At 39.1% G+C, this 14272-nt stretch overlaps 1 protein-coding gene and 2 non-coding genes across 3 annotated transcripts; 1 reads left to right on the top strand and 2 right to left on the bottom strand.

The window, feature by feature from the left end:
* Positions 1-2325: 2325 nt before the first annotated feature.
* LOC114164922 lies at positions 2326-2433 on the bottom strand. Its single transcript, XR_003599657.1, has one exon. It is a non-coding gene; the product is annotated as a small nucleolar RNA R71 (small nucleolar RNA).
* Positions 2434-12790: 10357 nt separating this feature from the next.
* Positions 12791-14067, top strand: LOC114163516. Its single transcript, XM_028047822.1, has 2 exons — positions 12791-13957; positions 14062-14067. The coding sequence occupies exons 1-2, from the start codon at positions 12791-12793 to the stop codon at positions 14065-14067; spliced, it is 1173 nt and encodes a 390-aa protein (XP_027903623.1).
* On the bottom strand, positions 13181-13287 carry LOC114164912. Its single transcript, XR_003599647.1, has one exon. It is a non-coding gene; the product is annotated as a small nucleolar RNA R71 (small nucleolar RNA).
* Positions 14068-14272: the final 205 nt, after the last annotated feature.

Below are 14272 nucleotides of genomic sequence, written 5' to 3'. Positions count from 1 at the left end.
TTCCAGCTTCGAATCTACTCTTAGAGCTGCTGCGCTCAACTGTTTGAGTTTTCGAGACCTTGGCTAGCATTTTCCAGGTAAGGGAAGTTAGGGTTTTGCATTTTCAATGCATATCACAATTAGCTTCGTTTTCGAGGTTAAAGTGCTAGGTTGCTGTTGTGGTTGTATGGGATATTGATAAATGTTGTTTGGGTCTCAAATAATTGGTTGTTGCACGGGTGAATAGTGGTGAGCACTAGTTTACTCGCCCATGCGAGCATGTTGATAAGTGCCAAAATTCAGTAAAGATTCATAACAAACTCTGGCACTTATGCTTTAAATTTGTGTTCATTTCATATTGATTCTCCCTAAATCTAAGTTTCAGTCACATGCTTCCAAGTTTTGAATTAAAGAAATCATTTGATCCTATTTTGTGTGTTTTTCAGGAGAGATTAAAGAGAACTCAAGAAGAGTGAAGGAGAAAGCAAGAAATAGAGAAGAAAAGGAGGAAAATCTGCTACAGGTCGCTCAGAACTAAGGTGTTTCGCTCAAGCTAGGACAAGCTCGCCCAAAAGTTAAAGTCTTCTCGCCTAAGCGAGACACTTGCCGCCTTTCTCGCTCAAGCGAGCTTGATCTCGCTTAAGCGAGATTTCGTGAAGAAGCCATGCCAGTTTTTCAATTCTCGCCTAAGCAAGAACATGGTCGCCCAAGCGAGACATTCCTTCAACGTGAAGAAATCTATCTCGCCTAAGCGAGAATGAGTGGCCCAAGCGAGACCCTTCCTTCATGCTGAAGTACTCTATCTTGCCCAAGCGAGATTCAGTAGCCCAAGCGAGAGTTCGGGCTGTATATATATTTTGGAGGTTCAGAACTGCAGGGTAGCTTGGAATTTTGGGAGAGAAGAGGTCCGTGCTGCAGAGTTGATACCAGGAGCATCAGTTTCTCATTTTCTTCTTCTTCTTCTTAGCTCATAGGATTTTGATAGCTACCATGAGTGGCTAATCTTCTCCGTGGGATTGAATGTAATCTACTCGAACTTGAATGTAATCTGGTGATATTTATATATAGCATTTCTGTTTTACTCAGTATTGGTATTATTGTTCTACTCTTAATGCTTACTTCTATCTGATCAATAGATGTTTTGATTTTGATTTTTAGATCTGACTGGAAAGTATTTCTGAAAATCTGATTTGAACAATGATACTTGATATACTGTGATGCTAGGAATAGATCTCAATATATCAATTGCTTTTAACACTCGACCGTAATGCTGGATAGTTTGTTGAATATGTGAGGAATCAATATTCAGAAAACCAATCTTATGAATTTTATACGCGAGGGATCGGTATAAATGATTTTTGAGTGTGCATCAATATTGGTATTTTCAGATGTTATATTTTATATTCATCCAAATTACAGACAAGGGAGATAGATGAAATTCAATCCCAGTTTCTTTTACTGTATTTTTCTAAACTTTTCCGCTTTTACTATATTAATTTTATGCAAAGGTTAATGTCAAATCAAATTTAAAATCTCTGTATATATATGCTGATCGAGATAATTAATTATTTCAACTGAATCCGTTCCTCGTGGGTTCGACACTCTTACTTCAAATCATTATACTACAGTTGACTTTTGGTACGCTTGCCAAGAGATTCAACAAGTATTTTTGGCGCCGTTGCTGGGGAACGGTGTTCTTTTGAAATTTCTAGTTATCTCATCCAGCTTTGTGTATATTTTTCTTTATTAGATAGCTTATTAAATTTTCCCTTTATACTAATCCTTGCTTGAGCTGTTTGATTTATGCTCTTAAGAGGTTAGGTTACTGAAGATCGATTAGCATTTGACCCGGAGATAGAAAAGACAGCTAGAAGGAACAGAGGCAAAAGCAAAAAGAAGCAAGGAAAGACAAGGGAAGAATCTTCCAGTACTTCCATCACACCTCAATCAGAAAACATGGAGAATCAGAGACCAGCTCCAGCCAGGAAGACACTTGGAGACTATGCTATGCAACAAGGGCCGAGATATTTTTCTAGCATAGCAATACCATCCACCACTAAAACTCTGGAGATGAAGCCAGCTTTCCTCAGCTTGATCAGTTCTCATCAATTCACTGGAATGGATAATGAAGATCCATACACTCATCTCTCTACATTCTATGAATTGATAGGAACCATGGGCTTTCAAGAAGGAGATCTTGAGCATGTATACATGCGGTTGTTTCCTTTTTCTTTGGCAGGTAAAGCAAAGGAATGGCTTAAGTCACATCCAAATCAGAGTTTGAATAGTTGGAAGGATGTTGAGGAGAAGTTTTTGAACAGATTCTTTCCACCATCTCGCTACATCAAAGCCAAAGCTGATGTTTCAATGTTTAGGCAAGGACCAGATGAACCATTTCTGTGAAGCTTGGGAGCGGTTCAATTCCTTATTGAGGAAATGCCCAAATCACGGATTTGAGGATATTGCTCAGTTGAACATATTCTGTAATGGTCTGAGGCCTGACACCAAGATGATATTAGATGCAGCAGCAGGTGGAACAATGATGAGTGTAGATGCAGAACAAGCAACAAGAATCATTGAGGCATTAGCATCCACAGATCATCAAGCTCAGCATAATAGGCAAACTGTTCAGAGGAAGGGAGTGCTTGATCTTAGTACTACAGATGCGATCTTAGTTCAGAATAAGATTCTGACTCAACAGATTGAAGCACTGACAAAGCAGATGTCTAAATTACCAGAGCAGTTGCAAGTTGTGCAATCTTCTCCTAGTCAACAACCCATGAGATGTGACTTCTGTGGAGGAGATCATCCAAATGGTCATTGTTCTTATCAGAGTAGCTCACAAGGAGAAGTTCAATATGTGAGCAACCAAGGAAGACCAGGAAATTTCTCCAACAATAACAACTTTTCACAGGGGTGGAGAAACAATCCAAATCAGAATTTTGGATGGAAGCAAGATGCTGGTCCTTCAAACAGACAACCTCCTTATCAACAACAACAACAACATTATCCTTCGGTGCATGACAGAACATCTAAACTGGAGGATACTTTGGAAAAGTTTATGCAAGCTTCTTTGACTAATCAGAAGAATACAGAAGCTTCAATCAGAAATCTTGAAACACAGGTTGGACAGTTGGCAAAACAATTATCAGATCAGCAGACAAGTCAATTTTCAGCCAACACACAGACTAATCCAAAGGAGCATTGTAAATCTATTACCACTCGAAGTGGTAAAGTTGTGGGAAGAGGGATTGGAGACAACCTGGGTGTAGAGGAGGAGGTGTTGGAGGAAAAAGAGAGAGAGAATGAAAAAAATGAGTGTGAGGGAGAGGAAGAAAAAATAAAAGAGAGTTTGTAAATAAGAGAGAAGAAAAGGAAGAAAAAAATAAAAGTGAGGAGAAAAAGAGGGAGAAGGGTGAGAAACAGGTGCCTCAGTTGAAGAGCCTACCATACCCTCAAAATCCCTCCAAAAAAGACAAGGAAAGGCAGTTTGCAAGATTCATGGACATTTTCAAGCGACTGCAGATTAACATCCCCTTTGTGGAAGCTATGGAGCAGATGCCGACATATGCAAAATTCATGAAAGAGCTCCTAACAAAAAAGAGAAGATTCTCTGAAGAGACAGTGGAGCTTGAAGCAGGGTGTAGTGCTATAATTCAGAAATCATTACCTCAGAAATCTAAAGACCCTGGGAGCTTCACTATTCCAGTTACAATCGGGACATTACCAGTGGGAAAGGCATTGCTTGATCTGGGTGCCAGTATAAATCTGATGCCTTTGTCTATGCTAAAGAGAATAGGAGATCTGGAAGTGAGGCCTACACGGATGACATTACAGCTAGCTGACAGATCCATGAAGTATCCCTATGGTGTGGCAGAGGATGTCTTGGTTAAGGTTGACAAATTCATGTTCCCAATTGATTTTGTAGTAATGGATATTGAGGAAGACACTGAAGTTCCTCTAATACTGGGAAGACCTTTCATGAAGACGGCCAAGGTCATTATTGATGTCGATGATGGCAAATTAAAGGTCAGGGTGCAAGATGATGAAGTCAACTTTAATGTATTTGAAGCAATGCAGCACCCGAAGGACAAGCAACAATGCTTCAGGATGGATGTGATAGATGAAATTTTTCTATCATCCAGGAAACAATTGACAAAGGCAAGCCCATTAGAAAAAGCTTTGATTGGTGCTTGTGATGATCTGGAGGAAGATGAAGAAAAGGAAATTGATGAATACCTAACACATCTGAATTCAGCAAAAGAAATTGAATCAAATGATATACAGCCGAGAAATTGCAGCAAGAAAATAGAACTGAAAGTCAGAAGCTGGAGCTAAAGGTATTACCTCCTCATTTAAAATATGTGTTTCTTGCAGATGGAGGTAACAAACCAGTGGTGATTAGTAGTGCTTTAACGGCTTCTGAAGAAGAAAAGTTGATTTCAGTTCTTAAAGCCAACGAGGGTGCAATAGGTTGGACTTTATCTGATCTTAAAGGAATCAGTCCATCCTACTGTATGCACAAAATTCATATGGAGCAAGACTACAAGCCTGTAGCACAGCCTCAGCGGCGATTGAATCCAACCATGAAAGAGGTGGTCAAGAAAGAAGTAATGAAGTTACTTGATGCAGGTATGATCTATCCAATCTCTGACAGTGCCTGGGTCAGCCCGGTCCAGGTAGTTCCAAAAAAAGGAGGTATGACTGTTATTTGTAATGATAAAAATGAATTAATTCCTACTAGAACAGTCACAGGTTGGAGAATGTGTATAGATTATAGAAAATTAAATCAGGCCACTAGGAAAGATCATTTTCCTTTACCTTTCATGGATCAAATGCTAGAAAGGTTAGCAGGGCAAGCTTTCTATTGTTTTCTGGATGGATATTCTGGTTATAATCAAATTGCAGTGGATCCAGAAGACCAAGAAAAAACTGCTTTTACTTGTCCTTTTGGTGTGTTTGCTTACAGGAAAATGCCGTTTGGATTGTGTAACGCACCAGCAACCTTTCAACGATGCATGCTTGCAATTTTCTCGGACTTGGTGGAAAAATGCATAGAAGTCTTTATGGACGACTTCTCTGTATTTGGGGCTTCATTTGATCAATGCCTGGAAAACTTAAACACCGTACTGAAGCGGTGTGTTGATACTAATCTGGTTTTGAATTGGGAAAAGTGCCATTTTATGGTAACTGAAGGTGTGGTGCTGGGCCACAAAATCTCTGCTAAAGGTATTGAAGTTGATAAAGCTAAAGTGGAGATCATTGAAAAGCTGCCACCACCCAAAAATGTAAAGGGTATCAGGAGTTTTTTAGGTCATGCTGGGTTCTACAGACGATTCATCAAAGATTTCTCCAGAATTGCCAAACCACTCAGCAATCTGCTCAACAAGGATACACCTTTTAATTTTGATGTTGAATGTTTGCATGCATTTGAATTGTTAAAACAGAAATTGGTTTCAGCTCCTGTGATAATTGCTCCTGATTGGAATTTAGGCTTTGAGTTAATGTGTGATGCAAGTGACTATGCCATAGGAGCAGTTTTAGGACAGAGGAAATCCAAAGTTTTTCATGCTATACACTATGCTAGCAAAGTCCTTAATGAAGCTCAAATTAATTATGCAACAACTGAAAAGGAATTGCTAGCTATAGTTTATTCATTGGAAAAATTTAGAGCATATTTGATTGGTTCATCTGTCACTGTATATACTGATCATGCTGCAATTAAATATTTGTTAACCAAATCTGATTCAAAACCAAGACTAATTAGATGGATCTTATTGTTGCAGGAATTTGATTTGGTGATCAAGGACAAAAAGGGAAGTGAAAACTTTGTAGCTGATCATCTGTCTAGATTGGTTAATACTGAGGTGACCAACACTCAATCAGAGGTGCAGGAGGAGTTTCCTGATGAAAAATTGATGATGGTGCAAGAAAGGCCATGGTTTGCTGACATGGCCAATTTCAAAGCTGCAGGGGTCATACCTGAAGATTTTAATTGGCACCAGAAGAGGAAATTCCTGAAAGATGCACACCAATATGTATGGGATGATCCTCATTTGTTCAAAATTGGAGCTGATCAATTGTTGAGAAGGTGTGTATCCGATGATGAGGCAAAAAGCATTCTGTGGCACTGTCATAATTCCCCATATGGAGGGCACTTTAATGGAGAGAGGACAGCTGCAAAAGTCCTCCAGTCTTGATTTTATTGGCCCACCTTATTCAAAGACGCACACAAATATGTGCAACACTGCAACAGCTGTCAGAGAATAGGGGGAATCTCAAAAAGACATGAAATGCCACTGAATATCATTTTAGAGGTTGAGGCTTTTGATTGTTGGGGAATTGACTTTGTGGGACCACTGCCATCTTCTTTCTCAAATGAATACATTTTGGTGGCAGTTGATTATGTGACGAAGTGGGTTGAAGCAGTAGCAGCTCCTAAGGCCGATGCCAAAACTGTAATCAAATTTCTCAAGCGGAACATCTTTTGCAGGTTTGGTACTCCAAGAGTTTTGATTAGTGATGGTGGTTCACACTTTTGCAATGCTCAACTTCAGAAATGTTTGGAACATTATGGAGTGCGGCATAAAATTGCATCACCTTATCATCCACAGACCAATGGACAAGCGGAGGTGTCAAACAGGGAAATCAAGCGTATTCTAGAGAAGACTGTAGCATCTTCAAGAAAAGATTGGTCGATGAAGTTGGATGATGCACTCTGGGCATACAGAACTGCTTATAAATCTCCCACAGGTTTATCCCCATTCCAGCTGGTATATGGTAAGTCATGTCACTTACCGGTTGAACTGGAGCACAAGGCATTCTGGGCCTTGAAATTCTTGAATTTTGATCCAAAGGCAGCAGGAGAAAAGAGAAAATTACAGCTGCAAGAATTGGAAGAAATGAGACTCAGCGCTTATGAGTCCTCTAAGCTCTACAAGGAAAAGATGAAAGCGTATCATGACAAGAAAATTCTCAAAAGAGAATTTTATCCTGGTCAATCAGTGTTATTGTTCAATTCCAGGTTGAGGCTATTCCCTGGAAAGCTAAAATCAAAATGGTCAGGACCATTTCTTGTCAAGAATGTGAGACCTTATGGAGCCATTGAACTAGAGGATCCCGAATCTAAAAGGAGCTGGGTTGTAAACGGGCAAAGGTTGAAGCCCTATCTTGGTGGTGAGATTGATAGGCTCGCCACAATCATTCAACTTGATGAACCTTAAATGAAACAGGCGTCAGGCTCGTGACGTTAAACAAGCGCTTCCTGGGAGGCAACCCAGTGTTTTAATTATGTTTTTGCACTTCAATTTCATCTTTTGTGTGATTAAATGTGTTTGTGTATGTAATTATGTGTTTGTGTTTATAGCTCTATGTTTGTGTGTAAAAAGGTGAATTTTAGCATCCAATCATCTCAATAAGGCAAACCATGCAATTTTGGTTGTTTTTAAACAAAATTGGTATGCTAGGCATGGGAATGAGTTTTGGTGCCAGAATTGAGATCATCAAATGCTAAAAATTGCCTTGTTTTGGCCAAATTGTGAAATTTGAGTTTAAAAGCTTGATTTTGAGTTTGTTGATGTGAAACTTTTTGGAATGATAGAGAATTGACTGAAGTATGGTTTGATGCGTGTTTTAGAGTTATTTGGATTGAAAGGATCATGAATCAAGTGAGGAGAAGTTGAGCAAAAATTTGAGAAGTGGCAAAATCAGAGTTTTCCAAAACTGCACAAAATCTCGCCCAAGCTAAACATGTCTCGCCTGGGCGAGATATGCAGAACCTGAGCTAACCAAGTTTGCTGATATACTCGCTTAAGCGAGTAGTATCTCGCCTGGGCGAGAATGCCCTGCATCAGGGGTGTTTTGGGCGAAACAGTCTCGCCTGCGCGAGACTTTTAATTTTTTCCTCCACGCTCATCTCGCTTAAGCGAGAATTCGCGTTTAAGTGAGGGACAGTGGCAGATTTGTTCACTTTCTCTCTTCTCTCCAAACCCTCGCTCACCTTCTCTTCTCTTCAATTTTGAGCGCGCCACAATTCAGTCTTTTCTCTGCATTTTAGCTCCTAATTTTCGGCCTCTCTTTGCTAATTCCTTTTTAAGGTAAACTCTACCTCTCATTCTCTTCAATTTCACCAAGCATAATCACGTTTTTGTGTTTTTGTAAACCCTAGGTAGTATCCATGCTATAATTTGATGCATTTTGTGTTTATACTGTGGGGTTTAGTTTGAATTGATGCTGAAATTGAAAAATGTGGGTTGCTTATGGTTGACTTGTTTCAAAATTTTTCACCATTTGAAAATGCACTCCATGTGTTTGATAAAATGCCCTACTTAAAATGCCATGTTGAAATTGTTCTTGTTTGTGATTGGTTAGTGAATTAAGCTGAATTGGTCATGTTTTTGGTGGTTAATTCTCATACTTGCAGGTCAATGGCTAGAACGAAGACAACAGCTAAACATCCCGTTATTGAAACCAATAAAGGGAAAAGGAGAAGACGTGCAAGCAGCTCTTCTCCTGAAAGGCCAATAATCAACCGTTTTAGAGACCCCGAAAGAGAAGAACGTTATGAAAAGATAAAGAACTGGGTCTTTATCAAAGAAAGAAAGGTGGTTCTACTTCCAGATGAATATGATCCTTTCTTGAATGGCCTTATCAGGAGGAACTGGATGAAGTTGGCTGACCCGCTTCCCAAATTTGACCCAGAAATTGTCAGGGAGTTCTATGCAAATGCTTATTCTGAGGACAATCCTGGTGAAAAGAGATCTAAAGTTAGGGGGAGGTGGATAAATTATGATAGAGCAGCCATCAGTGAATTTCTTGGTAACCCACTACCTTTACAACCAGGGCAACTCTTGTTGTGACTTCACAACAAGAAGGAGGAGTCATGAACCTTATGACGAAAATGCAGTGGTCCTCCTTATATGCGCTGCAAATCGATCTTATCAAGTCGGACCCACTGGAAATCCCCTCAGAATTCTAAGAGGGGATATGAAAACATTAGCCCAAGTCTGGACCACATTCTTACTTGCAAACATAGTGCCCATTGGTCATGTGTCAGACTTGAACGTGCCTAGATGTCATCTCCTTTATTGCATAATGAGGGAGGATCTCACTGTTGACGTCGCCACAATTATATCTGAAGAGATCCACAAATTTGTGAGATACGAAGTCAACAGTAGGAATGACAAGGCAAAAGGTGCTTTGGGTTTTCCGGCCTTGATCACAGCTCTTTGCCAGGAACAAGGGGTGGAGGTAGACCTAACTGAAAAGATAAGACCTTCAATTACCAAGAAATTCATTGAACATTTTTGTACTCACCCAGAGGACTTGGAGCAGCAAGAAGAGCCCCAGTTGGACCAACAAGCTGAAGACCAACCAGCTGAAGACCAACCAGCAAGAGAAGAACAACAAACAGGGCCCACACAGCAACCTCAGCTCAACATGAATAATGAATTGCTTGAGCAGATGAGATATCTGAGGTTGCAGATGGAGCACACTCACCAGCAAAATGCTTCTATTCATAGAGGACAACTCCACCTTCAGGAGTACCTCTATCACAATGTCCGCGGACCATACCCAGGCATAACTCCACCAGAATTCTTCACTTATCTACAGTGGCCTGGGGACAGTCCTATTTTCTCAGGGGGAGGTGGACCTGATGCAGGTGAGGGACCATCAGGAGCTGCTGACACAGATGGAGCAGACATTGAGGATGAGATTGATTTTGGAGGAGATTGATTCACAGCACCATTCCACCCTTCAAACTCTATAAATACGGTTTCATTGTTCTTTTTCTTTTAGTATTCTGCAGTATTTATGTAATTACTACTATTTTGCTTTAGTTGTTTTGGCTAGAATGTTATATTATCTAGTTAATTAACTGTTTAACTTTACCTTTTGGCTTAGTATTTTGTGCATAATACTTAGAGACAGTTAAAATTTTTTGGGAATCATTTTGAAAATCTTTCTTGAGGAAATTGGTTAAAGAGAAATCTGATTTCAATAAGTATCCTGAGTCTAGAACAACTGAGTGAACTGAACACAGAGGTGAAAAAAGGAAATTTTGGTTGAATTCATAATTAAATAGAATTAGGATATTAGTGCTGCATAGTTAGTCAAGATAATCAGTTGTAACAACAAGTGAGATACCAAGGAAATAAACCAGAAAACCCAGTGAGTGTGTGAATCCTTAAACAGTTTGAGTGTTTCCACTGTTTGTTGACAAATTGATATTGCTTGAGTTTTCATTTAATAACATCACATTTGAAGCATGGAAATGATTAAGGCAATTTTGTTGAATTTATAACTCAGTGCCAAATAGCCAACCTGTAAATAATCATCCTTTGTTGATAGCCCATTTGAGCCTAATTGTTTGAATTATGCACCTTAACCTTAACTTGAATTATTATCCTTTCCCTTTGCACACTTAGGGATAGAGAGCATAGGTGTATTTTTCAACTGTAAGGGTAATTGGTTGGTAGAATTGCACTTAAGGAAGAAAAGGGCTGAGTATCATAATTCACTCTCTAGTATTGTGTAGGAATGTATACATTTACTCAAAAAAAAAGGAAAGAAAAGAAAACAACAAAAAGAGATAAGAGTGAATTATGAATGAAAAAGAAACTTGGTGTATTGAGGTCTGAATTGTGAGGAATGGAGAGTAGAATTGGGTTTGAATTGTAGTTATGCTCTCTTTTCTAAGTTGTGCTTTTGGTAATCTTGGAAAACCATTATTCTTGAAAGCCTAGCCTCATTACAACCTTGAAAAGACCTTAAGATCCATGCTGAATGTGTGTTTGTGGTTAAATTGAAAATGACTAGCAATTTTGATTTGTTGAAATCCAGTGGAAAATGAGAAAAACACATGCCTGTGAGATTTAAGAGAGAATTTCCTTGGTTAGAATCATTTGTTCTTACAATTGGTTTTCCTGAAAAATTAGTTGCACTCTTATCCTACTGTTGTTTGATAATTGGATTCACCATTTGCTTCTGATTTTGAATCTGTGGTTTGGAATGCAAAAGTTGTCTGGACAAGAACTGTGAAAATGATTTCTCAATAACCAATTTCATTTTTAGTTTTGAATGGCTGTTGATTTTGTTACTTTGCTTAAGGACAAGCAAGATGCTAGGTTGGGGGGAGTTGATAAGTGCCAAAATTCAGTAAAGATTCATAACAAACTCTGGCACTTATGCTTTAAATTTGTGTTCATTTCATATTGATTCTCCCTAAATCTAAGTTTCAGTCACATGCTTCCAAGTTTTGAATTAAAGAAATCATTTGATCCTATTTTGTGTGTTTTTCAGGAGAGATTAAAGAGAACTCAAGAAGAGTGAAGGAGAAAGCAAGAAATAGAGAAGAAAAGGAGGAAAATCTGCTACAGGTCGCTTAGAACTAAGGTGTTTCGCTCAAGCTAGGACAAGCTCGCCCAAAAGTTAAAGTCTTCTCGCCTAAGCGAGACACTTGCCGCCTTTCTCGCTCAAGCGAGCTTGATCTCGCTTAAGCGAGATTTCGTGAAGAAGCCATGCCAGTTTTTCAATTCTCGCCTAAGCAAGAACATGGTCGCCCAAGCGAGACATTCCTTCAACGTGAAGAAATCTATCTCGCCTAAGCGAGAATGAGTGGCCCAAGCGAGACCCTTCCTTCATGCTGAAGTACTCTATCTCGCCCAAGCGAGATTCAGTAGCCCAAGCGAGAGTTCGGGCTGTATATATATTTTGGAGGTTCAGAACTGCAGGGTAGCTTGGAATTTTGGGAGAGAAGAGGTCCGTGCTGCAGAGTTGATACCAGGAGCATCAGTTTCTCATTTTCTTCTTCTTCTTCTTAGCTCATAGGATTTTGATAGCTACCATGAGTGGCTAATCTTCTCCGTGGGATTGAATGTAATCTACTCGAACTTGAATGTAATCTGGTGATATTTATATATAGCATTTCTGTTTTACTCAGTATTGGTATTATTGTTCTACTCTTAATGCTTACTTCTATCTGATCAATAGATGTTTTGATTTTGATTTTTAGATCTGACTGGAAAGTATTTCTGAAAATCTGATTTGAACAATGATACTTGATATACTGTGATGCTAGGAATAGATCTCAATATATCAATTGCTTTTAACACTCGACCGTAATGCTGGATAGTTTGTTGAATATGTGAGGAATCAATATTCAGAAAACCAATCTTATGAATTTTATACGCGAGGGATCGGTATAAATGATTTTTGAGTGTGCATCAATATTGGTATTTTCAGATGTTATATTTTATATTCATCCAAATTACAGACAAGGGAGATAGATGAAATTCAATCCCAGTTTCTTTTACTGTATTTTTCTAAACTTTTCCGCTTTTACTGTATTAATTTTATGCAAAGGTTAATGTCAAATCAAATTTAAAATCTCTGTATATATATGCTGATCGAGATAATTAATTATTTCAACTGAATCCGTTCCTCGTGGGTTCGACACTCTTACTTCAAATCATTATACTACAGTTGACTTTTGGTACGCTTGCCAAGAGATTCAACAAGTATTTTTGGCGCCGTTGCTGGGGAACGGTGTTCTTTTGAAATTTCTAGTTATCTCATCCAGCTTTGTGTATATTTTTCTTTATTAGATAGCTTATTAAATTTTCCCTTTATACTAATCCTTGCTTGAGCTGTTTGATTTATGCTCTTAAGAGGTTAGGTTACTGAAGATCGATTAGCATTTGACCCGGAGATAGAAAAGACAGCTAGAAGGAACAGAGGCAAAAGCAAAAAGAAGCAAGGAAAGACAAGGGAAGAATCTTCCAGTACTTCCATCACACCTCAATCAGAAAACATGGAGAATCAGAGACCAGCTCCAGCCAGGAAGACACTTGGAGACTATGCTATGCAACAAGGGCCGAGATATTTTTCTAGCATAGCAATACCATCCACCACTAAAACTCTGGAGATGAAGCCAGCTTTCCTCAGCTTGATCAGTTCTCATCAATTCACTGGAATGGATAATGAAGATCCATACACTCATCTCTCTACATTCTATGAATTGATAGGAACCATGGGCTTTCAAGAAGGAGATCTTGAGCATGTATACATGCGGTTGTTTCCTTTTTCTTTGGCAGGTAAAGCAAAGGAATGGCTTAAGTCACATCCAAATCAGAGTTTGAATAGTTGGAAGGATGTTGAGGAGAAGTTTTTGAACAGATTCTTTCCACCATCTCGCTACATCAAAGCCAAAGCTGATGTTTCAATGTTTAGGCAAGGACCAGATGAACCATTCTGTGAAGCTTGGGAGCGGTTCAATTCCTTATTGAGGAAATGCCCAAATCACGGATTTGAGGATATTGCTCAGTTGAACATATTCTGTAATGGTCTGAGGCCTGACACCAAGATGATATTAGATGCAGCAGCAGGTGGAACAATGATGAGTGTAGATGCAGAACAAGCAACAAGAATCATTGAGGCATTAGCATCCACAGATCATCAAGCTCAGCATAATAGGCAAACTGTTCAGAGGAAGGGAGTGCTTGATCTTAGTACTACAGATGCGATCTTAGTTCAGAATAAGATTCTGACTCAACAGATTGAAGCACTGACAAAGCAGATGTCTAAATTACCAGAGCAGTTGCAAGTTGTGCAATCTTCTCCTAGTCAACAACCCATGAGATGTGACTTCTGTGGAGGAGATCATCCAAATGGTCATTGTTCTTATCAGAGTAGCTCACAAGGAGAAGTTCAATATGTGAGCAACCAAGGAAGACCAGGAAATTTCTCCAACAATAACAACTTTTCACAGGGGTGGAGAAACAATCCAAATCAGAATTTTGGATGGAAGCAAGATGCTGGTCCTTCAAACAGACAACCTCCTTATCAACAACAACAACAACATTATCCTTCGGTGCATGACAGAACATCTAAACTGGAGGATACTTTGGAAAAGTTTATGCAAGCTTCTTTGACTAATCAGAAGAATACAGAAGCTTCAATCAGAAATCTTGAAACACAGGTTGGACAGTTGGCAAAACAATTATCAGATCAGCAGACAAGTCAATTTTCAGCCAACACACAGACTAATCCAAAGGAGCATTGTAAATCTATTACCACTCGAAGTGGTAAAGTTGTGGGAAGAGGGATTGGAGACAACCTGGGTGTAGAGGAGGAGGTGTTGGAGGAAAAAGAGAGAGAGAATGAAAAAAATGAGTGTGAGGGAGAGGAAGAAAAAAATAAAAGAGAGTTTGTAAATAAGAGAGAAGAAAAGGAAGAAAAAAATAAAAGTGAGGAGAAAAAGAGGGAGAAGGGTGAGAAACAGGTGCCTCAGTTG

Source organism: Vigna unguiculata, chromosome 9 (assembly GCF_004118075.2).
Source record: "Vigna unguiculata cultivar IT97K-499-35 chromosome 9, ASM411807v1, whole genome shotgun sequence".
Classification (NCBI taxonomy): Eukaryota; Viridiplantae; Streptophyta; class Magnoliopsida; order Fabales; family Fabaceae; genus Vigna; species Vigna unguiculata.
This window is presented reverse-complemented; position numbering and strand designations above follow the sequence as displayed.

Excerpts from the sequence above, each read along its gene's own strand:
- LOC114163516 (XM_028047822.1), top strand. The coding sequence starts at position 12,791 with ATGGAGAATCAGAGACCAGCTCCAGCCAGGAAGACACTTGGAGACTAT.